The 25220-nt window shown below is 44.1% G+C and overlaps 1 protein-coding gene across 3 annotated transcripts in view; it reads left to right on the forward strand.

Annotated features, from left to right (window-relative positions):
- The window catches only part of EGF (epidermal growth factor), a 208156-nt gene that overhangs the window by 127977 nt on the left and 54959 nt on the right, over nucleotides 1–25220 (forward strand). For all 3 annotated transcript variants that reach the window (XM_029596110.1, XM_029596125.1, XM_029596117.1), the window contains 5 exons: nucleotides 3957–4124; nucleotides 14573–14731; nucleotides 16307–16423; nucleotides 19102–19227; nucleotides 25018–25140. In XM_029596110.1, the coding sequence (XP_029451970.1) occupies nucleotides 3957–4124; nucleotides 14573–14731; nucleotides 16307–16423; nucleotides 19102–19227; nucleotides 25018–25140 (693 nt within the window). The remainder of the gene's footprint in view (nucleotides 1–3956; nucleotides 4125–14572; nucleotides 14732–16306; nucleotides 16424–19101; nucleotides 19228–25017; nucleotides 25141–25220) is intronic.

Genomic DNA, 25220 nt, shown 5'->3' on the forward strand with positions numbered 1-25220 from the left:
CTGTAAAGATGGATAAGTCATTCTGGGCATTCCTGTTTTTAAATACCGCCAATGAGAACAGTGCAAAGAACTCTTGTGCCACATGGAAAGAAAGCATTATAGACATTTGTTTGAGCATGGCTCCCACAGTTTGATCATGGTACTTTTGGTCAGCTTGGGAGAATCTCCCGTGTTCGAAGTTTGACATGTATTTTGCTTTGATATTTAAAACTAATCAGAGAAAGTTCTTTTTTACTCAACGCACAATTAAACTCTGGAATTTGTTGCCAGAGGATGTGGTTAGTGCAGTTAGTATAGCTGTGTTTAAAAAAGGATTGGATAAGTTCTTGGAGGAGAAGTCCATTACCTGCTATTAAGTTCACTTAGAGAATAGCCACTGCCATTAGCAATGGTTACATGGAATAGACTTAGTTTTTGGGTACATGCCAGGTTCTTATGGCCTGGATTGGCCACTGTTGGAAACAGGATGCTGGGCTTGATGGACCCTTGGTCTGACCCAGTATGGCATGTTCTTATGTTCTTATGAACTTATGTTATTTTCCGCCCACTTTTAGTGCAGCTATTTGTTCTACTTAACTACATGCATGATTGTACAATTATCTCACTACCCATTGTAGTGGGATAATTGTACGCTGTAGTAAGGAGGCCATATGGCTTGAGGAGTGTCATCTTAGTCCTACTGATGTGGTCATTGCTGCTTTCACTATAAAGTGACAGTGTCATTCTATATTTAATTTGTTCCACTATCCTATAAAACACAGTGAATAGAAGTTTAATTATGCCATCATGTTTAACTATAGTCTAGGGATGGGCATTCAGGAGAAATGAAATAGGAATGAGATGAAATTTTCTATTTTGTTTCATTTCATTCTCAATGCAAAACAAATGAAAATCTGATGAAACTTGTTGGTTTTCACATTTCATTTTATAAACAAAAAAATTGATCCATTGGGCCTAGGCCAGAGCCAAAGCCGGTGCCTCACCTAGGGAATAGGCCGAGTGCAACACCAAGGCCGGGGCCTCGCCTAGAAATAAGCTGCAGCCTGATGCAGGAGTCTTGGCTTACGACCGTGCATGACGACGGGGTCTTGGATGAGACTTGGGCCTAATACTGGGGCCACAGTTGAGGACACAAAAATTGGAAAACTTACCTATTCCATTGAGGATCTAGTGTCGCGGTCTAGGCCAGACGCCTCAGCCCAGGTCGGAGATCAGGTTTTGAGCAGGGGTCTCGGCCTGAACCCAGGCCCAATTCTGGGTCCCGGACCAGAGACCAGATCCCGACACTGGGGCCTCGGTCTTGGAGGTCTTCTGTCTTCTTCTACAATGAAATGTCGCCATCTGCTTGGGAGGTGCTGGAGTTAATTAACTCTGCCACATCCTCCTCAGTGGGGGGGGGGGGGGGGTACCATTTGATGTACAGCATAACAATTAGGCTGCCATCTATCAAAATGGCGCATTCCACCTCCCAAGAAGATGGCATCATTTCGTTGAAGAAGAAAGAAGACAGAAAGCTTCTGAGACCTGGGATCCGGTCTCCAGACCGGGCTGCATCATTGGGCCCAGGCCCTGGCCTAGGCCAAAGTCCAGGTGTTGGGACCGCGCCTCCGGGTTCAGTTCTGGTGTTGGGCCTGGGCCTGGGCTGAGGTCCCGGAGTTGGGACTTGACCTCCAGGTTCAACCGATTTTTGGGCCTGGGTCCAGACCGAGGCACCAGTGTCAGGACCCAATCTCTGGATCGGGCTGTAGCCCTGTGCCTGGGCCCGGTCCCCAGCCTAGGCCGAGGCCAAGGCATCGAGACCTGGCCTCTGGGTCAGGCCCCGACATCAGGCCTGCGTCCGGGCCAATGCCCTGGCATCGAGACCCAGTTCCTGGATTGGGCCCTGTTATGCCTGGGCCACACCGAGGCCCAGGCATCAGGTCCAGCCATCGAAGCATAGGCCTTGCTTACGGTCTAGGCTGAAGTCCCGGCAACCTACCATGGCCTAGGTCTGCGCAAGCCTAAGGCTTCTGTCTGGGCCTAGATGTCTGGACCAGGCCTTGAAGCAGCTTCCCGCCACCTGGGCTCAGGCTTTGCGTAGGCCCCTTTAGGTTGCTGTAACCTTGGCCTAGGCCCTATGCAATGCCTAGGCTTCGTTCTGGGCCTAGGCCTTGGAATCAGATCTCCCCAGACCAGGTAAGTAGGTGCTGGGGAGGATTCTGGCCCTGGCATTTTTTGGGTTGTGCGGTTGGGTTGAGGGGACATGGGAGGCCCCATTTCTGTTTTTTTTTCACTTTTGCGTTTTTTTTAATGTTTATTTCTTTTCTTTTTTTTTAAACTAAATAAACAAAATAACATTAGATGAAACAAAATCTGTGGGAAACCAACGCCACCCCCCCAAAATGAAACAAAATGTTTTATTCTTCCCACCCCTACATAGACAGCAACGTGAACTATTGCCTGTTTAGAGGACAAAACCTTATTCTATTTTTAGTCGTGATGAATCAGTCAGGAACCCTGTGACAAATCAGAAGCTTAAACCTAATACCTTCCCATTTGTTTCTCTATCATCTGTCTTAAAACTATATACAATATAGTACATCTGCACATAACATAACCCTTCAAGCGTAAACTTCCAGGAGGCATGAATTGTGGCTTTTTATTTGTTGTTAGAACTTTAATCCATGCTCTTGAGTTAGGGTACAGTGGTGCAACCAAAGCTTAAGTTATCAGAATATTTCCCAGAGCCCCATGCCTGCTCTCAGCTGCCCCCCCCCCCCCCAACTCCCATATGATTTTTTCACTTTCATTTTTTTCCCCTAATGGACAAAACTGAAAGTGAAAACTTTTTGAATGCAGCAAACAAAGGATAAATATTTACCGAGTTTCTGTGAAAGGGGGAAGGCAGGGGATGCAGCATGAATCTCCTTTTTGGTAAAGATGGGTTTTAATTTTGGAAACAGGGAAGTGAAAGACAGGCAGGAGAATGAAGAAGAAATTGCTTGCCTTGTGGCTGAGCGATAAATAAAGCTAGGAAGGAAGTTGTAGGGCAGAGGACTCTGCTAAACGCGGTGTTCTGTAGTTCATTCAGATTTTAACAAAAGAGGGAAAGACTAAACTTATCCATTGAACTATTTCCTACTTTCTGCACCTAAGTAGCCTGAAACACGCCTGAGCTTGTCATATTAGTGCCACAGTTTTTTGTTTTTTTTTCATATAAATTCTAAACTCCACAGTCCATGCTCTTCTGTCTGTCTTCTTCCTGAATCCACCCCCTGCAGGTCGTTTGGTTGCCGGGCCGTGCTCCATTCCTGCGCCCGTGTACCAGGCATGTAATACTGCGAGTTAAAATCATTTTTTTTCGAGCAGTATAAAGTTCAATAGTGCAGATATTGAAGGTTATTGACATATAGTGGAAAATGCTGGCGGCGCAGGGTAAAGGCATGTCTTCAAGGGAAGATAGTAACTCCTTCAGTCTTCTGCTTCAGGCACTGTAATCAACCCCTTTAGTTTTCCAATAAAAGCCTCAAGTCTAGCCAAATTTTGCATATCTGTGTGGACACATTTCCAATCCTATAGATTACAATAAACATGCCTGCCAATACTGCCATTGCATGTGCTTAATTTATGTAACGCTGGGAGAGATGACTTTGTATTATTGTGGGATTATTTTGAGTATAAATAAAAGTTGCATGTGGTATTGACCAGGCTTACTGTGAGGATAGTAATACTTTTTACAAGTTTTGCATTCAAGATTTGTGGACATTTTCTTTCAGAGAGTTTGCTGTGTTTATTTTTGCTAGGCCAAAACTTGAAAGGTAGCCGAGGTTTCTCTCTCTCTCTTTCAGTTTAATACTTACGTGTCTCTGCTATCTACAAAAAATATATAGACAAATATTATACAGTAAAAGATACGGTTTGCATATGCAATTTGAGTAATCTGATGCACTATAATGTATGAAAATAATGTTTCCTAGGCCGTCCATTTGATATAGCAGTGTTTGAAGATCATGTCTGGTTCTCGGATTGGGCTCAGACTTCACTAATAAGAGTGGACAAGAAGACTGGACAAAACAGAGTCCGTCTGCGGGGGAGCATGTGGAGGCCATCATCAGTGGTGGTAGTTCATCCCCTAGCCAAGCCAGGTAGATAGCATTGTTTACCTTGGTTTTCTTGTTGATTATTAATATTATTATTTTTTACAGAGAAACATATGTGGCCACAATTTTCAGTATTCTTAGAAATTAAACCTTCTTAAAAGAAAATATGGAAGATTTGTTTTCCTAATGGTTCTTACATGAGGCAGGGCCTAGTACTCAGGAACACAGCTATGCCTTTTCATCTTGAGGAAACTGCTGCTCCTAAACAGGTTTTTCTGCTAGTTCATGGTTTTTTTTATTTTTCACGTGTCAAGGTACATTAGAGCATCATCTTCTTGAGACAATGCTGGTGGCTTTCTCCAGCTCAAAAGCCAAAGACTGACAGCGCTTGAGAAGAAGATTAGCTGAAAGCAGGGGGATGTCTTAATCCTCCACTGCAATGCACTGGGGTCAGGCAAGGAGTGAAGAAAGGAAATGTATAATTTGTGAATATTCTGAAAAAAATGCAAACTCACAAAATATTCACCATAAAAAGATAAAAAATAAAGGCAAATAACAACACAAGGCCCATCTAGTCAGCTCTTTTCTCTTTACCTACTGTCTACTTCATCTCTGAGTTTATTCTAGTTCCTTTCCTCAAGGAGCATTTGTGTTTATAGAAATGCCAAAACATACTTTGGAAAATTCTACCTTCTGTCACCTTACAGAGGCTCGCTGGATATTGGATATCTCTCCTTGCAGCCAATGTAATAAGGGGTGCTAATGTTAGTGCAGGGTTTTTTTTTTACTCCTGTTTTAGAACCCATTTTTCTTGCATAACTTAACCAGAGGTTTTAACCCCTAAAAAAATGGGCGCTAAAACAGGAATAAAAACCAGCATTAAAATTAGCACTGGTTCATGCAAATCCCATGTAAAAGAAGGTGTTAGCGATACCCCAGCAATGCAGAGAGGCGCCCTTTCAGACAGTTTAAAGCACATTTTCTTAACGCTGGAAATTTAACTTCTGGGTAAGAGCAGGAGTAAAACTTAACTCGTATTCTGGTTGCCATATTATGCTATTGTTGTGCCCAGTGTGGAGGTGTCTAGCTGCTTCTGCCACACTGGGCACAGTAAATAGAATAACCTTGGCCATCAGAAATGTGAGTTTATTTATGATCCTCTCGGGGAGAGCACCAGCAGTTGAACAGTACATTGGCACCTTGCATCCAACTCTAGCATACTGTTTAGCTGCCACTTTGTTCAGCCAGCTGTAAGTGCTGTTAGGCGCCCTGGCCACGGGCCCATGCGGCTGGGTCCCCTCACTTTGAGAGGCAGAAGGCCCGCTCCTGCCCTGTCCTTCACCGGCCCTCGCCTCCGGCACCGGCCTCAACCTTCTTGGCCTGCCTCTGCCCTCACGGCATGTCTCGATGCTGCTGACTCCTCCCGCGGTCCCTCTAGGCACTCGCACATGCCACTTCCAGTAATTTAAAGGGCCAATGCAGGAAAGCTCCCTGCGGCCCAGGAAGATGACATCAGGCAAGGCAGGTATAAATACCCTGCCTTGCCGTTCCCTCTTCACCTCAGCCACGGGTCCTGCTCTTTCCAGAGTGTCTTGGTTCCTGCGTTCCTGATTCCTGCTCCTAGATCCTGCGTTCTTGATTCCTGTTCCTGGTTCCTGCTCCGTCTCTGGATTCTTGATTCCTGGTCCTGGTTCCTGTCTTGACTCCTCGCCCCCTCAGATTGCTCTCCTGGCTCTGACCCTGCTTCATTCCTGGATTCTGCTTTGACTGATACCTGTCCTGACCATCTGCCTGATCTCTGACTCTTCTCGTTTGCTGCTGCCCTGACTCCTGGACTGTGCCTAGTTCCTCTCATCTGCTGCCTGCTCTGACCTCTAATACATCTAACGTCGCTTCTGCCTCCTGTCTTCTGGGATTGTCTTTGAAAGAGAACTGAGCCTAAGTCCTGCCGGCCCCGGTACCCAAGGGCTCAACCTGCGGGGAACGTGGGCTGGTATAGGTGAAGTTCCAATTAGGTCTTCTCTCCCGGATCCGCTTTCCGACGACGAGAACCTACAGGGGTCATCCCCTGAAGGTAGCGTCAACCTCGTCTCGACTCAAGGGTCCACTATCCTAACAAGTGCCCACTCCAAAGAGCAAATTTTTGTATCCAAGGTGCTTTTGGCAGAGAATGGCAAGTAAAGTCAAAGCATAAGCTTTTTGGGGTGAGCACCTACAGCTAACTAAAAGTGTAAATTCTCTGCTGGAGCACCTATAGTTGGATGCAGAGTGCCAAAGTGCATACAGTTCAGCTAAAGGTACTTGCTTATGTTATCATTGTGGACCTTTGGGCCGGAGTGAGTGATAACGTAACCACTGAGGGATTGCCCCCAATGGGTCTTGTCTCCAGTAGGTGGAGCTGGCGAGGACAACCCGGCAGGACCTTCACCTATACCAGCCCTCGTTCCCCACAGGTTGAGCTCTTGGGTGCCGGGGCTGGCAGGACTTAGGTGCGGGTGCCTCGTGGAAGCAGATGGAGCTGAGAGTGAAGACAGGGTCAGAGGTCCAGGTCTGGGCTGGCAGCAAAGGTGGGGAATGGAGTCCAAACTGAAGATCCGGGGCAGGCAAACAGGCAAGAGCGAAGTACCAGGCCAAGGGTCAAGATGGGCAGCAGACAAGTAGAGATGAGAAGGCAAGCCGAGGTCAAACCAGGAGATCAAGCCGAGTATGGGATCACAGGATCAAGGAGAAGACCGGAGACTGGAACGAAGGCATGGGCAGGAAAGCAAGAGCTGGAATGCCAGGACAGGACTCAGGAACACAAGGACTGGAGCAGAAGCAGGAACGGAACCAGGATCAGGATCAAGGCAGGAACAGGAACAAAGACGTCAGGAACAGCAACTAGCACACCGAGGAAACGACCTGTTGCAAAGGCAAAGGACTGAAGACTGCTGCAGGGTTTAAATAGCCCTCCCTTTTGATGTCATCTCCCGGGGCTGGGCTGAGGTTTCCTGCCGTGGCCCCTTTAAAGGGCAGAGCCTCTCGCACACACACATGCCTAGGGAGAACCCCGCTGGACGGAGAAGAATGGCGTTCGCTTCCATGCGATAGTCCACAGTCAGCCTGCCGCAGAGCGGGGCATGCTGCTCCGGGCTGCGGCGGAGGTCAGCAGTGGAGCAGGTAGGGGGGACGGCAGCCGCAACAGTAACCCCCCTTAAGCCCCCTCACAGAAAGGCCAGGCTTGCCTGGGTGTGTGCGATGGAAGTGCTGGAGTAAGGATTTATCCAAGATATTGGATGCTGGTTCCCACGTATTCTCTTCAGAACCAAAGCCTTCTCAGGCGATAAAGTATTCCCAGTGCCTGTGAGTTTGACGATGTCCAAAATATCCCAGACCTGGTAGATAGGGTCATCCTCAGAAACCACTTCTGGAGGCTTGGGTGGAGTGGGGTGGAAAGGAGAGAGTATCAAGGGCTTCAATAGAGATACCTGAAAGGAATTATATATCTGGAGGCTGGTGGGAAGTCGTAAGCGGTAGGTCACTGGACCCAGGCGTTCACTGACAGAGAATGGACCGATGTACCTGGGAGCCAGCCTTATTGAAGGAACCCAAAGGCAGAGTGGCGGATACTGAGCCAAACCCAGTCCCCCGGGTTTAAGAGAGGAGCAGGGCGATGGTGCTTGTCCGACATATGCTTGGCAGAGTTGGCAGCTTTCACCAGATTAGCGTTGGTAGACTCCCACAAGTCGTGCAGCTGTTCTTCTGTGAGCTGAGCTGCTGGAGAAGGTACGGAGAGAGGCAAAGGCAAGGGAGGCCTTGTATATTTGCCATACACAACTTGAAAGGGAGAAGTTCCAGTAGCGGAGTGCACGTATGAATTGTGTGAAAATTCTGCCCACGGTAGTAGTGTGGCCCAGTTATCATGGCTGCTCCCTACAAACAAGCAGAGGAAGGTTTTCGACCCCTGGTCAATCCGTTTGGCTTGCCCATTCCCTTGAGGGTAAAAGGCTGTAGTGGAGTCCAACTGCACACCGAATGTTTTGCACAATGCGCCCCAGTACTGACCATGAATTGGGGACCACGATCAGACGCAATGTGCAGGAGGAGGCCATGTAGTCGGAAGATATGCTGGGTAAACAGTTGTGCCAATTCAGGAGCTGACGGCAGCTTGGGTAGGGGTATAAAATGTGCCATTTTGGAGAACCTGTTGACTACTACCCATAGCACCTGGTTGCCAGAGGAGAGGGGCAGGTCTACGACGAAGTCCGTGGAGAAGTGGGTCCACGGCTCCCGCGGAGCTGGAAGAGGCTGTAGGAGTCCCCATGGCCAGCCGGGCAGTGGTTTTTGTTGTGCATAAGTTGGAAAGGAGCTGACATAGGCATGAACTTCCTGAGTCATACTGGGCTACCAGTAATAACGGGACAACAATTCCAAGGTTCGTGTTCTGCCTGGGTGTCCAGCAGTGAGGGAATCGTGAGCCCAAGATAGTACCTTGGGTCGAAGGTGGAGTGGGACCACAGTCTTCCCTTGAGGCACCGTGTCTGTGGTGGCCAGTAGGATTTTATCAGGGTCCAAAATATAATGAGGTAGGTCCGGTGTGTCTTCAGCCTCATGAAGTCTAGATAGGGCATCTGCCCGGGTGTTCTTCGTTGTGGGACGATAGTGCAGCACAAAGTTGAACTGGCTGAAGAAAAGGGACCAGCAGGCCTGGCGTGGGTTCAGATGCTGTGCTTTGCTGAGGTACTCTAAGTTTTTGTGGTCTGTGTAGACCGTGATGGGGTGTTGCGCCCCCTCCAACCATTGTCTCCATTCTTCAAAGGCCATCTTTATGGCCAACAGCTCTTTATCTCCAATTCCATACTTCTTTTCTGTGGGAGAAAATTTGTGGGAGAAGGAACAGGGGAGTAGAGCCCCTTGGCTGGAGTGCTGACTAAGGACTGCCCCTACGGCTATGTCAGAGGTGTCAACTTCCATGATGAATGGACGAGCCGGGTCTGGGTGGTGGAGACCGGGCTCTTGTAAGAATGACCTCTTAAGCTCTTCAAAGGCTTGGACAGCCTCAGTGGGCCAATGCCTGGTGTCAGAGCCTTTCCTAGATAGGACTGTAAGTGGTGCCACGATATGGGAATATCGTGGGATGAAGTTTCTGTAAAAGTTGGCAAAACCAAGGAACTGCTGCAATGAACAAAGTCCCACCGGTTGCGGCCACTCCCGGATGCTGGTTAGCTTGTCCGGGTCCATTCGGAAGCCGGAGGTGAAAAGTCAGCGCCCGCTTTCCACAAATTTTATTGCATCGGCCCCACTGTTCTATACAGCAGCTTTCTCCAGGAGTTGCCACAGCTTCAAACACACACAAAGGATGCTCACACCACTGTCTGGGCCATAGATGAGAGTCTCCCCCCACAGAAAAAAATCCCCCTCCGGGATAGAGAGCTCAGGAACTGGGAGGAGTGCTACCCGCATTTTTGTAATAATTGTAGAACACTTAATTGCATTTTTAGGCAGATCATTATTTAACAAATTATAATAATCAAGAGAAGTAATTATAAAAACTTGAACAACTGTACAAAAATGTGGAACAGAAAGCTAAAAGATGAGTTTTAAAAGCCCTAGGTTCGCCAAACCCGGGAGATACCCACACATGTGGGGCCAGTGCGCACAACGCGGATTTTAAAAGGCGCCCATGCACGCACGTATCTCGCGGTACATCGCAAGTCAAAGGTTCAGAAAAAGGGGCGTCGCTGTGGGCTTGGTATGGGCAGGGCATAGGTGTGTAAGGTGAAGGTCGAGAGATGTGTGCGTCCCGGGGTCCCCTGCCGTGTAACTTCACTACTGCTGTGGATGCTGATTAAGTACAAAAACAAAAAAATCTAGGCTAGTCAGCGGGGTTTTATGGGTTAGGGCTAACAGGGGGAAAGGGAGGCTAATAAATTAGAGGGGTTTGGAAGTGCTATCCCTAAACTGGATGAACTGGGAAAGGAAATGGTATGGCGACGGCGTGCGTCTCTTATCAAATTTCCCCTGCTTAAGCAGTAGAGGCGGCATTTGCGTCCACATGCGCGAGGCCATATAAATTTGTGCTCCACGCGGTCATCCTTTTTCATAACATGCGCGCATATACGCGTGTACGTTATAAAATGGCCACGTTTCTAGACGCGAGCCGGCACACGCACATACATGTGCGCTCCCGTGGCTGTTTAAAGTTACCGTCATATATCTGAACTGCCTAATCTTGATTTGTAAAAAGCAGATTTTAACACTGATCATATCCGAGGTTTTAGTCAAATGGGAGTCCAACAAAAACCTCAAAATCATGTACACGCTGAGAGAAATATATGGGCATCCCATTAACTGATAAAGAGGGTATTCTGAAGTTGCACTCACACCCTCAAAGCTTCTGATGTATGTAGATTTCATTGATTTGATAACTTTTCACAATATTGTATATAAAGGTCATTTACATTTGTTCTTTTATGATGTTTTTCTCAATGGATTTCATTTTTTTCCATTACTGCCTAATTTTTCATTAATACCTTCCAGCTCAAATAGGTAGGAAGCTCGTCAGGATAATGAGAAGCTTTTCTTAATCAACACAATGGCACTTATCATTAATCCTTTCCTTTCTTTAGGTAAACTCTGTTCCATATTCACTATTCCAAAATAGATCCATTCACTGGACCATAGTAGTGAACTGCTCAGTAATTTTTCCAGTCAAATATTTTCCTCCCAAAAGAAGTCAATTTGTGACATTTTGTGAACATATGATACAATGTTCCTGGCAGGTAATTACATTCTTCACATAAATCTGATTGCCTTGGCTCCCCTGATGCTAATGATTCACATACTCTGTGAATTAGTTTGAACTGCATTATTCTCCTATTCACTGGCGTCAAGAGTTTTACTGATTAATGAAAATGTCTGTTAGATCTTTTCAGATTTCAGATTCTCTGAAATTTGCCCTCCACAAGTATTTTTCATAATCTCCTTTTATGTAATATACCATGTGACTATTTTATTGTTTTTACTGCTTTGATTTCTTTTCTAAGAGTGTTTTTTGTGTGCGCACACATACGCACAGAGAGACACACACACGCTCGCAAAAGGTTTACTCAAATCATTTCTTGACAAGCTGCGTATTTGTGCATGTTAAAGAGAAAATCCAGTGCTCCCCATTCTTACAGAGCAGTTCTCAAAGGCATTTACCCAGGTAAAATGGCCTGGTAAATGTATTCCTCAAATTTGGCTGAAACATGGCTTCCATAGTGCATGTAGTATTAGCCACATAAAAAGAGGACATAAGAACATAAGAAAATGCCATACTGGGTCAGACCAAGGGTCCATCAAGCCCAGCATCCTGTTTCCAACAGTGGCCAATCCAGGCCATAAGAACCTGGCAAGTACCCAAAAGAACCTGGCAAGTAGGTGGGTTTAGGTCAGGGATTTCCAAAATTACCGGCGCTATTATACCCCCAGTGGGCCTCCCACACAAATAGCAAGTGCCAAGTACATGGATTAATTTTAATTTGCTCACTTTGCACCTGCTTGTTTTCAAAGGGAAAGGAAGTGGGAATTGGTGAAATTAGATGTGGGCTAAAATAGCCCACATACTTTGCACAGAAAATGGGCTACTGAAAATTTCCTCCATCCTGACTTATAGTGCTGTGGAAGCACCCCAGGTTGGGCAATACATTTAGTCCCTATCTAATTTCGTGAGTCATATTCTGTCTGCAGCGGTAGAGCAATTAGTGATGTTAGCATGTCCCTTCTTTCTCTGTCCAAAGAAACAAACCGGAAACTGATCCAGTATTGCAAGTAGCGACCAAACGGAGAGGATCGGTAGACACCAAGTGAACTTTATTGAAAAAATGCCCGTCTCAGGCCGAGTTTCGCTCAATTCTGAGCTACTTCACATCCGATCTGACAGCAGCGATCGCGGCAGCGCGTTCTTAATGTTGATTTAAAGCACTTTACACTACTCTTAGCCAGCCTTGGAGTGAACAAAATAAGATTTAAGTGGCCTCGGCAAGCGCGCATGACCACCACACACATCCAGGTTGTTAGCAGTAACTGCGGAGACGAGCTTGAAATGTGGTTTAACAGTTTCAAACAATCCTGGTCACAGGCAGGATTTGGCACGTAAACACTATGTTTTAAAAGGCTTTGAAAAGGAGGTACTCCTGCATTATACTTTGGTCTGACAGTGAAGGTTGAACAATAGCAACAGATGTGGATGAGCACACTACTAGAATTGATGCCAGTTGAATCTAATGCTAACAGATCCCACCGACTTCAACGGCCTTCTTTCTCTTTGACATGGGGGACATGCTCACATGACTATTCTGTTATTGACACAAACTATGCTTCTGATAGTGGCAGGGAGCCCTTTTAGCAAGATCATAATTTGTTTGGGTCTAAAATATATAGAGCACAGTGCCATGTCTTCCCATATGGTAAGATTACTTAAAAGAAACCCAGCAAAGTAGTTGGGTAGATATGAAACCTTTATAACGATAACCACATACTCTTGAAAGTTTGCATCTTTAAACATTCATTTGCCTTATGATGGTCATTAATTTAGTGAGTCAGCTTGCTTGAGAGATTTAAACCATACATGCAAATCCATGCAAATGGAGAGTGGAGGGGTGGCCTAGTAGAGCAGCAGGCTGAATAGTAGGGAATCCAGGGCTGAAATCCTACTTCTGACACACCTTCTTTCCTGGGGCATGTAATTTTACCCTTCACTACCTCAGGTTCTAACTTAGGGACAGATTTAATAAGCCATGGTATTTTCACAAAGAGCCTGTGTGGCCTGCATATTCCCCCACCCCCTCTCGATAGTGAAGACGCCCTCCCTTTTTCACCCCACTCTCTAAAGGCAGCCAAAGTTGTTAAAAATAAAAACAAACATGTCCTGGCAAGGCACAATCCCACCAGTCCAAATCCTGCCCCTTGTAATTTAAAAAGTTCTCCTCCCCGCACTCCTTTGACCTCCTTCCCATCCCTACTCCTGATCCCTCTGTCCCCAACCATTATTTACTTGGTGGCTCACAGTGCCAAGAGTACCCCCTAGGCCTCTAGGACTAGCTGCACCATATTCAAAATGTCACTAACTGGCCTCAGGAACACTTTTGCCCCATCATGTGCCTTAGCATATTTATGACCTGATTTGCATGCACATCAGATTATTTAAATACCCATATTGAGATGTTTTATTCAGAAGTTCATGCGGAATTTGAAATCCCATGCATTATCTCTGCAGTAATACATTTACCATGTAAAAAATGCTCTTTACTGTGTGGTAAAGCCTTACCACAGCTTAGTTAAATTTACCCTTGAGACTGTAAAACCCACAGTGGGCAGGGCCCTATCTATTGGGTCTGAATGCAATGCGCCTTGACCATGGACCAGATCAACTACCTAAGAGGCCGATTCAGTACGGTGCCCTCAGGCCGAGCGCACCGTTAGCCCCCGTTTGGACGCGTGTTTTTGTCGTGCTATTATTACCCCTTATACAGTAAGTGGAGAGTGGCCTGGGCGCGCGTTGGGAGAGCGGGCGCTCGCCTCGGAGCGCCAGCTCTCCTGCGTAGTTTACTGAATTGGCCTGATAGTATTCTCTCTGTTGGAAGAGCTTTGATTATGGAAAAGTGAAGTCATGCCTCCCACAGTAAATCATGGTCACTGTTTTTCCAGTAGTCAAATTCTGTTACGGTAATCACGTTAGCTCCTAGCCTCTTCGATCTAATGAGGAACTCACTTTACTAAGAGTATGAGTCTTGTCTGTCCCACAAACCAGATTCATTCATTCATTCATTCATTTATTTATTTATTTATTTATTTACGGTTTTTATATACCGACATTCATTTCAAAAAGAGATATCACATCGGTTTACAATAAGGTACAATAGGTAATTCACTATCCCCTAAAAGGGCTTACAATCTAAAATTTTTGTACCTGAGGCTAAGACATTACAAAAATAAAACCATCAAAATCAAAGTTTTTAACAATTAAGCAAAAGGTATAACAAGGAGCATATTAAAGAAATAACACAAAGGGTTGCACGAAGGGGTGCACAAAGGGGAGTGCCCCTTTGTCGCGCCCCTTCGGCGGGCGACACCTACTGGCTTGGCGCCTTTCAAACTGCCCGGCTCCGTTTGCGATGATGTCAGGGGAGGGGGCGGGTCTCAGAATTATGGCTTTCCCCACAGAAATCTCTTCTCAGTTTTAAAGGCAGTTTTTTCAATTTTTTTTTGTCTTTTTACCTTGGATGTTAGCTGTTACAAGGTTATCAGCACTGGTGGGTAGCCCTCCCCATCAGGCTTGGCACCTTTCAAACTGCCTTGTTAGCCAGATTTATTTTCTTGGGGAGTTGTTATTGTTGACTGGTGTTGAAAGAAAATTGAATGCAGGTGAATTTCTCAGCTCAGATTAGCAACACCGTGGTCTTCTCCAGATCATGAAAAAGCTGGCCCATTTCTAAGCATGCTCACTTCTTCCTCCTCTTCTGTCGATCCAGGAGGTCCCTTTGCACGAGAGGAGGAGGAGGCGCTGCGTAATACGACAGCAGTGCATGAAGCCTTTCCCCTCAGCCCCTCAGCTGGCAGCTCATACACTCCAGAGGAGCCAGGAGAGACGCACGCTAAGCACCGGCTGGCCGCAGAGATAATGGTGTCAGGTGAGGTCTTGCTTGTTCATTTAATACCATTCTGTAACCCGCACGTCTCAGTGTTCAACGTCAGCGAACAAAATGTGCGTACACAGATCTGCAGTTCTGTTCATCCTCTTCAGGTGGATTTTTATACAATGGTGCCAGTGGGTTTGGCCAGGGACAAACTGGATTTCTGATGATTCTAAGATTTTTCACCCCTGTTCAAGAATAGATACAGCCTTCCCTGCATCTTTTGAGGGTATTCTGAGTAAGTCGGTACTTACGTGCATCAGTCAGTGCATCTAAAGCGTGTTCCGGGAGCAGCACGGTTTTTATAAAATACCGTGTATTTCTGCCCCAAAAGTACATGCTTATGTTTCAGTATGCAGGTATATATTTGTGATGCAGGAAAGCGCATGCTTTCTCTATCCATTTTATAAAAGTATGTGCATATATTTTACGTGCACCATAATTGTAACAAGTGCGTGTAAGAACCTTGAGTTATACATGGAGGCATGTGTTTTATAAAGAATGCACCTACTCTGCTTATGAAAATACTTACTTGTGTGCATATTAGCAAACACGAGTTCGCCAACAGCTCCAGCAATTCCCCCAGACCTACACCTGTTAACCCTGACCCTCCAACACTTAACCCAGATGTTCCACCAAAACCTGCAAATAAAAGACAATGCAGTTTCATTTCACACCCAGGGCCGAATTTTAAAAGCGTTGCTTGCGCTAAAATTGCCCACACACCGCGAGTATGTGGGCCGTGCATGAGCAATGCAGATTTGAAAAGGCTGCGATTTATGTGCGTGTGTGCAAGAAAAAAAATAAGGGAGTGGAAAAGGGGCAGGCAGTTATCCACCTAACTCCATATTTTGCAACCGGAGGCCAGAACCTGTGGTGGCTTCTTAGCTGCATAACTTTACTCTTGCTCCATACGAGGAGCAAGTCTGCAGAACTCACATTTTAGGGTTTATAGGACAAGGTGAGGAGGCAGGGTCAACTGGGGAGGCGAGCAGGATGAAGAACCAGAGGGGGTCTGGAAGACCTTGATATCGACTGAGCAAACTGGTGGACTAATTGGATAAACTGGGAATCTCCCTCGCGTGTGCATGTTTTAATATCCGCTTACATGGCGATGTTAAAGCTGGCAAAGTCTTATGGAAGATACGCAAAGTAGGAGCATAGTTATGTGCACAATTTTAAATTGCAGCGTATCTCCACTCGCGCAGCCATGTACATGTGTATGGGCGCCTGCCCACTCATTTTAAAATTGGCCTGTTAATTAGCAGGTGTAAAAGTGTATGGGCAAGTTTGGTAATGAATGTACATATACCATTTAGAAAACACTAACTTGTGTGCCAAATTCTGAACCCCGCGCTGAAATGCTCCTAACCCGCCCCTTATATCTTTCACATTTATGTGTGACACTGCTAGGACACGCTCTTGCAAAATGCTGCTTATGCACATAAGTGCTGCTTACTTGTGTAACTTCCGATTTTACACATGTAAACGTCTTAAGAATGCACCTCTTTATGATTAGTGCAGATTTTGAATTATATGGTTTTGCAGAGCTTGGTGTTCTTTCTTCCACAGATCAGGATGATTGTGCAGCATCAGACTGTGACATCAATGCTCACTGTGTTTCATCGGATGATGGTGACACATGCCAGTGTTTGGAAGGATTTACTGGGGATGGCAAATCATGTGATGGTAATGGTGTAAAGTGTCTACATTCTAGATAAATATACGTGCTGTAAAATGCTATCAAATCAGGAGGAATAAAGCTTTATTTCCAAAAGTTTGCATTTCATAACATAGAAAGGAAATAGCATAGTGCATAATTGAAAGCAAATACATGAAGAATTGAATTATGTGTAACTTTCTGATGGGGCACATAAAATAAAAGGGTTCTGATGCTGAGATTTCTGGGTTCCTGGCACCAGTCTCCATGGCTTCAAAATGTAATTTTGTTGAGCAAATGATGGACTGGACCTGGCTCAGAGGCGAAGAGCTATATTTTCATGCACTGGATAGGGAAAGCATAAAAATCCTCTTTTGTCCTCTGTGACCACCTTGACTGCATTTCTATAATCAAAATATTCAATCTTCTCTTGCTTAAGTAGGCAGTGTCTCTCCACAGCCCTGAGATAATTTAAACAGACTTGCATCCGGTGGTTACATTGCTAAATTATAACTTTTGTTCTTCTGGGGTTACATAGAAACAGAAATAACAGCAGAAAAGGACCAAATGATTCACCCAGTCTGCCCAACATGCTTATGCCAGTATCTACTGCACTGTGCCAGAATCCACTGCACTATGCAGAATACCCCAATGCTTATCAGTTTATCAGACCGTAAAAGTCAGGGCCCTCGGATGCTGTTTGAATCCAGTTTCCCTTGACCATTGCCGTGGAAACAGAGAGCAATGTTGGAGTTGCATCAAAGGAATCAGGCTTAGTGCTTAAGGGTGGTAAGTGCCGTATCAGCTAGTTAACCCCATGTTTATTTGTTCCCTAAATCGTAAAAGTCGGGGCACTTGTTGGTTCTGTCTGAATCCAATTCCCCTTTTCTCACTGCCGTTGAAGCAGAGAGCAATGATGGAGTTGCAATAACAGTATCAAGGCTTAATTGTTAAGGGTAGCAACTACCACACCAGCAATTACCCCCAGTTACCCCCCATGCACTGTTTTCTTTATTTCCAAACTCTAGCCTTTAGGGATCCACAGGGTTTATCCCATGCCCCTTTGAATTCCTTGACTGTTTTCATCTTCACCACCTCTTCCAGAAGGGCATTCCAGGCATTCACCACCCTCTCCATGATGAAATATTTCCTGACATTGGTACTGAGTCATCCTCCCTGGAGTTTCATTTCATAACCCCTAGTTCTATTGATTTCTTTCCAACATAATAGGTTTGACAATTTTGCATCATTAAAACCTTTCCTGTATCTGAAGGTCTGTATCATATCTCCCCTGCACCTCCTCTCTTCCAGGGTTTAAATATTCAGATCCTTCAGCCTCTCCTCATAATTCTTCCAATGCTGACCCCTCACCATTTTGGTGTCTCTTCTTTGGACCGCCTCTATACTGACTTTATCCTGTTTGAGATACGGGCACCAGTATTGAATGAAATAGTCCAGGTGAGGCCTCACCAAGGACCTGTACAAGGGCATTATCACCTCTTTTTTTTCTTACTGGTTATTCCTCTCTCTATTCAGCCCAGCACTCTTCTGGCTTTAGCTTTTGTCTTGTCACATTGCTTCGCCATCTTCAGATCATCAGACACTATCACACCAAGGTTCATCTCCCAGTCCGTCCACATTAGTCTTTCACCGCCCATCACACAAAGCTCTTTTGGATTGCCGCACCCCAGATGCATGACTTTGCACTTCCTGGCATTGAATCCCAGCTGCCAAATCATCAACCACTCTTCAAGTTTTCTTAAATCACTTTTCATTCTCTCTTCTCCTTCAGACATGTCCACTCTGTTGCAGATCTTAGAATCATCCGCAAATAGACAAATACATTCCAGTTTACTAGGCTAAAAGTTTTGAAAATTGCTCTAAAGAGCAATAAAGCTGCAAATTCAGATTTTCATTATTATTGTGATTATGAAAAACTAAGTTATGAATATTCAGCCAATATCAGCACAGCTTCCATGGCCTGCTGTCATTTCATAATACATGTCATTACACATGACCCTTTCACAAGAGAAAGTGCCATCCAGGATGCAGCAAGAATGTAAGAAGCAATTCCTTATTTTCTCCTTCTCCTCCTCTGATAAGATAAGCCAGAAAAACAATGTAGCTGAGAAGAATAAGCGAGGATACACCATGCATGTGCGGGGATTTGGAGACCTTTTTAAACTTGCCCTTATTGAAAAGGGCCTTGCTGAGGCCCAGTTGAGGTTGTTTTCAATAGAATATGGGTCAGAACCATGTTCCACCTCTCCTCCCTAATTTTGGTACCAATTGGTTCACAGGGATGTGACTTATCATGCCTCTAGAATGGGGTGCTCAAACTGGTTCTACGGGCTCCCCATCCCAGCCAGCTGGGTTTCCAGGATATCCCTAATGAATATGCATGAGATGTATTTGCACGCATTACCTCCTGTGTATGCAAATATTTCTCATGCATATTCATTAGGGATATCCTGAAAACCCGACTGGCTGGGGGAGCCCATAGGACAGGTTGAGCACCCCTGCTCTAGAAGACAGACAGATGGATTGAATCACTGATGATATAGTGCTTTCAGCGTCAGATGAAAAGCGCAAAAAAGTATATTCCACAAATTCAGTTTGGATTATATTGTCAGTGGTTTTTCTTTGTTGTTTTCAATACTTGTACTAGTGCCCTGTGGTACTAGCTTACTATGGTATTATTTTGTAGATATTGACGAGTGTTCTATTAGTGGTGACTTCTGCAGCCAAAACTTAACAGATTGCATCAATACCGAGGGTAGCTATGTCTGCAAATGCTCAGAGGGCTTCACTGGAGATGGACTTCAATGTCAAGGTAAGAGGAAAACAAAAGGTTAATGACTTGACTCAGTGCGATAGCCAAGATACAGAAGGGATCATACTGATCCTGGTATTAGATGGGGAAAGCTCTGAATGCTACTTTTGGCATCCCCTCTGTCAGTGCCTTGCTGAGTATCAGTGTCAGCTGCTGGTCAGTATGGAAAGCCTATAGTGATCAATGGATGTGCCTCCATTTCTCTATACTTTGGCAGCTGAGTTGGCATGAAAAATACATATAGGTTTATTGGAAATAATTGCTATAGCTGAAGATTAACATAGACATTGATTTGTGTACAGTACTTGACGTAATTCTAGATTAATTTAATAGTCATAAAAGCCCGAGGACATTTACAACTGGGTCAACAAAGCAAGTCTCTGATTGAAAGGGTTGTTCTCTTTACATCGTGCTCATGATTTGCCTGTTTTTTCCCATCATCACTCTGGTCCTGTCTTACTTTGCAGTTTGTATGCAACGCTGTCTCTTCACCGTACATACAAAAGAAATGTATGTAATATACGAATAGAAAAATCCTTTCCGATCCAGTTTCCTTTAAAGGTCTTTGCTTGGCTTCAGTTCTAATAGGAGGAGCCATTCCTTCTCTCCATGCAGAGCAGACGCATCCATGAGGAAGAGCCACAGGATTCCAGCCTATTAATAAAATCTGAATTGTACTGAATTAATATGGATTCTTTCTGGGTTGTGATACCTTTTATTGTTTCAAAGTAAGAATTATCCAAAGATGTTATGTATGAGCTTTTATGATCGTATTGGTTCTTTCTTCAGATGAAACAAGTAGGGAATGCATGCAGAGGCAAGACTTTGGAATTGCTTTCTAATACAGATTTGTAGAAGTGGGTGTTGGGTTTCTTACATTACATTTTGTAGGTGATTTTAAAACTACTCGCATTGATACAAAATTTGCAGGGAATTTTTGCCTGCGGACTTTACATTCATTTTCAGAGTGAAAGTATGTGTGTACTTTGACTTTGACAATTACTTATTTCTTAACAAATTTATATAGTGCATAATTAGTATAAAAACCAATAAAAGCATTTTACAGAAAAACACTCACAATCATCCACACAAAGGGTCTGATTTTAAAAAGCATTTACATGCGTAAATCTGGGTTTTACGCATGTAAATGCACTTTACTCGAGTAAGTGGGCTTTTGAAAATTGCTACAATATATGCCATTGAATCGTCCATAGGATTTATTCGCATAAGTGCACTTTACGTGAGTAAATGGCTTTTGAAAATTGCTACAATAGTAGTTACATTTATGCGCGTAACTCCTTTGAAAATTACTCCCTATATCAATATAAACAATAGATAAATTAAAAAATACATCAATTAAAAACATGTCTACATAAAACAGATTAAAATTAAACATAAAAATTAAAAACCTACCCACCATTTCACCCAAAAATCATTCCACCTTGAGAAATAAGTAAGCCTTGATCTGATTGTGAAATTCCTATTTATTTAGAAAATTATATCAGGAAAACTACCTGTACACATTTACATCTGAGAAAAAATAGGCATATACTTTTGGAAATCCCACCCCCCAATCCCACCTCCAGGAATGCCTCTTCACACTATGGTAAAAGCCCAACTTTCAAACCTTTTCACATACAGCATTTATGCACATAACTAGACACTTGGAGATTAATGCTAGACTTTATAACTGTGTGGCAGAAGCTGCACAGTTTGTTTATTTATTTAACTATTTATTTTGATTTTATTTAAAAAAAAATTAGTATATCGCATTTATCAAAAGTCCACAGTGGCTAACAAAATTACATTCACAATGAAAAACAAACAGATATAAACAAGCAACTAAAATGTTAGTACTCAAGACTTGAAGGACATACATGATTAGCACTGGAGGCATCGTATAATAAATTTGATTCAGGCAAAAAGATTCTACCAACCAGATAGCTTTCAACTGTTCCATAGAAGAGCTTTAACTCAAGTCAAATGCTTCTACAAACAGAACAGATTTCAGCTGTTTCCTAAAGGTTTTAATATGATACCCTCCTAAGCATTTCCGGCATCCCATTCCAAAAAGTGGAAGCCATTGTTGAAAACATCCTTTCACTGGACTCAACTAATCTGTTTTGTCTTGTATCAGGAATTTCAAGCAGACCCTTCTCAGCTGATCAGAGGGTCCTAGTAGTTGGGCAGCAAAGCTTAAGAAGTGAACTGATGCAGAGAGATATATCATCATTCAGAGCTTTATGAGCAAGCATAATGATCTTAAACTAAACCAGCCAAACAGAGAGCCAGTGAAGTGCAGAAAGAGCGTGATGTGCTTGTAGCAGGCTGATCCTATCACAATCCTGGCCGCCAAACAACCTAGAGTGTCTTAATAGAACAGTGGGGTGAGTTCAAGGTTAACAGAGTTTTAGTAGTCCGGGTTAGATGATAATCAAAGCCTGGAGTATTGTTCTGAAATCCCTCATCTTCAGGTATGGCTTAATAGGGATGTGCATTCGTTTCATTCGTTTAATTTGTTTCATTCCTTTCCCATTACACTTCAATTAGATGTGCATTCGTTTCATATGTTTCATACGTTTCATATTACATGCTTGTATAGGAAACGGATGAAACAAATGCACATCCCTATGGCTTAACTTTCCTCAAAATCATAACTTGAAGAAAGATCTTTGGACCATTGACTTAATCTGGGCATTAAACATAAGTCCAGTATTTTTTATTTATTTAGATTTTTATATATACTGCTTTTCAACACTTCAAAGTGTACATCAAAGCGGATTACATTATATAGGTATTTCCCTATCCCCACAAGGCTTTCAATCTAATTTTGTACAATACCAAGATTCCTTCTTTCATTAGCCACATGGATAGAAACTCCATGAAACTGATTGGAAAAATAGTTGTTACACGATGGCTCAGCTTTATAATTTTTAACTTGGGAGATATTGAGTTAACCTGTTGTGAGCTAACCAGCTCTGAATGGCATTCAGATACATAGAAAGATACCCCATGGAGGTATTGACATCAGTATCAACTGGAAAAAGAACTGAATGTCATCCACATAAATGTGGTAGTGAAGATCCAGGCCCACCAGTAATTTACAAATAGGTCTTAAATAAATATTAAACAGTATGGCAGACAAAGATAAACCTTGAGGTACTCCTGTTATAGAATAATACATGGCTAAAGTTTCACTACCACAAAAGATCTGCTGGAACCGGTCTGGTAAATATGAAAGGAACCATGCAAGGTCACACCCAGCTCAGCAAAACACTTAATTGATATCCTATGATCAACAGTATCAAACACTGCCGACATTTTGTGCCTACATCAAAACCTCGCCAGATGATGCCTAACCTGGATCTGAGTAGGATTTCAGTAGGGTAAAAGCCAAATTGAACTGGTCAAGGACATCTTGATCATCCAGAAAATTATGCAACTGCTTAAAAACAACAGATTCAATCATTTTAGCCAGGAAGGTATTCATGGAAATTGCTCTATAGTTAGATATATCTGTTGGGTCGAGATGAGCATTTTTTTTTTAAAATAAAGGGCAGACAGCAGATAGTTTTAGCTGGGAAGGGAATTCTCCTTTGATCAGAAAATTGACTAAGGTATTTTCCATTACCACAGAATGGGAGAAAAGCCTTAGTGAATCAGGCAGTAAATCCTTTAACGGGAAAGCAATATCATCAATAATCATCTTGAGTGTCGCAGGACTGCAGGAATTTAAAGGGCAGGATGTTGCCTTCGTGGCTGATAGTTTGTTCAATTTCTTCAAATGATATTAAATCAAAATCTTCCCAAAGTACAGTCAATTCAGAAGAAGTTTATAAAGTACCAAAATGTGCAGACCTGATTTTACGTGCGCTAGTCAGTCAGCAGGTGTAGAAGTGTACGAGTGAGTTCAGTGCTGTGTGCATGCATATCTCCTTACAAAATAGCAACTTCCTCGCCTCTTTCTTAATCTGTGCCCCTTGTTCCCCTGGTAAAATGTGTGCACTAAACCGAAAATTTCCACGCACTCTTGACATTTGTAGGAAAGCATGTGCGAACCGATTTCTAAAAGCCCTTTTCTGTGCGTAAAGCACTGTTTTACCTGCAGAAATGACTTAGAACTTACCCTTTCTGAGTGCAGGCTAAGCCTTGGCACGGTTTTTTTTTGTTTTTTTTTTACAATTGTTGGAACATGTTCAATACTTTAGTCCATTTTCAAAAACCTGCTAAATGGGTAAAGATAACCAGGCAAAAGTTTCTTTCTTTCTTCCTTTCTTTCTTCTTATATTCCATAATTTCCAATACAATTGTCCAGTGTGGATTACATGGCAAACATTCATCATAATTATACATCAACAAACTTTAGTATTCAAATAACCAACATATAATGAATGCAGTCTTTCTCCTAGCTTAATATCTGGCTAAATCTGACTGGCTAGATTTAGTGCATCTGGGTTTCCCCAGTTAAACTTTGCTGGATGGCCCTGAAAGTCAGCATTAACTGGATAAGTTGTTTTTCAGATCCACAAAAAATAGTGATCCCTGCCACTCTCCCTCTGTCCTGAGCGGTATGCAAGGAAATATAAACTCCCCCCATCATCCTCTCTCTGGCACCGATAGTAAAATAAAAGGAGGGCGAGTGATCCCCCTCCCGATAACCCTTCCCTCCCCCCCCCCACTCCGCTGTCTCCTATGGCCACCTCCATAGGGCCCCACCAGATTTATTCAGAGTGAGCCAGCAGGAGGACGGACCGGGCTTCTCTCTTTCCTCTGTCAAAGTTAGTTCATGTCCTACCTACAAAGAAAAGAAAAATCTATGGGAAAAGAGAAGGCAATACTGTTTCAGAGTAAAATGTATTTTATTTAAGACAATATTAGGCGTCTTGAACATTTGACCCTAAGCCCTCAACCATATTGAAGGGAGAGAAGGAGAGAAAGGGGAGCGCCTGCCCTTCCTGCTCTGCTTTCCTCACCCCCCTCCCACCCCCTCACCCCTCAGTCATTCGCTCCCTCACTCATCTTTCTCCCTCCCACCCAATCACCCTGTCACTCTCCTCTCTTCCTGCCCCAACTTACCACTTGCTCTTCTCTCTCCCCTCCACCATTCACCCCTCATTCTTTCCTGTTCCCCACCCGCTCACCCTCCCTCCCACCCACCCCTCTCATTTCTACTCTATCTCCCACCCAATGCCTATCTCCTCTCTCATCTCTGTCCTCATGCAGGCACCCCTTCTTTCCCCCTCCTTTCCCCCTTTTCTATTCTTCTTCCCCACCCACTTCCCCTGGCTTCCCCTGCTGTTCTTTGGCTGGGAGGGCCTGAGGGCTCCTGCCAGCCCCACTGATCTGGCTGCCAGATCCTCTCCCTCATCTTCAACTGGCAAGGATGGAGACCCCCAGTCAGTCTCACTGTTCAGGCTCCTGGCTGCTTTGCTTTGCCTAGTGGGGCTTGGGAAATCCTGCCAGCTCCTCTGAGCCTGCCCCTGTTTTCAGCCTGTGTTTTTTTTTAATTATAAATTTAAATTTCTTGTTAACCTTCATAACTTTGCATGGGCTGGGAACTTGCATGCATAGGTTTTTGCTCATTTGCAGATGTAGAACTAAATGAACACATTGTTAGGCACATAAGACGTTCCTACTGTACTTTACTGTACAGAGTGCCTAAAAATAGAAAAGTGAAAAATATTTGCACTTCACTGATAATGCTGTTATGGTATTAGCTGGGTGTTCAGGAAAATATTGTAACTTGTAGTCCAGTCATTCCTCCAACTGAAAAATCTCTGTGTCTGGCAGATATTGATGAGTGCAGGCTGGGGACCCATACATGCGGAGAACAAGCCATCTGCGTGAACACGGAGGGGAACTACACCTGCGTGTGCATCAGCGACTCTGTCGGCACGAGCATCAACTGCACTGGTATGTAGGCACTTTCACTGGGCCAGGCAGATTAGCGATGTAAGTTCATTCCTGGGGCACTCACCCATCTCTGGGAAAGA

This window comes from Rhinatrema bivittatum, chromosome 1 (assembly GCF_901001135.1).
Source record: "Rhinatrema bivittatum chromosome 1, aRhiBiv1.1, whole genome shotgun sequence".
NCBI lineage: Eukaryota > Metazoa > Chordata > Amphibia > Gymnophiona > Rhinatrematidae > Rhinatrema > Rhinatrema bivittatum.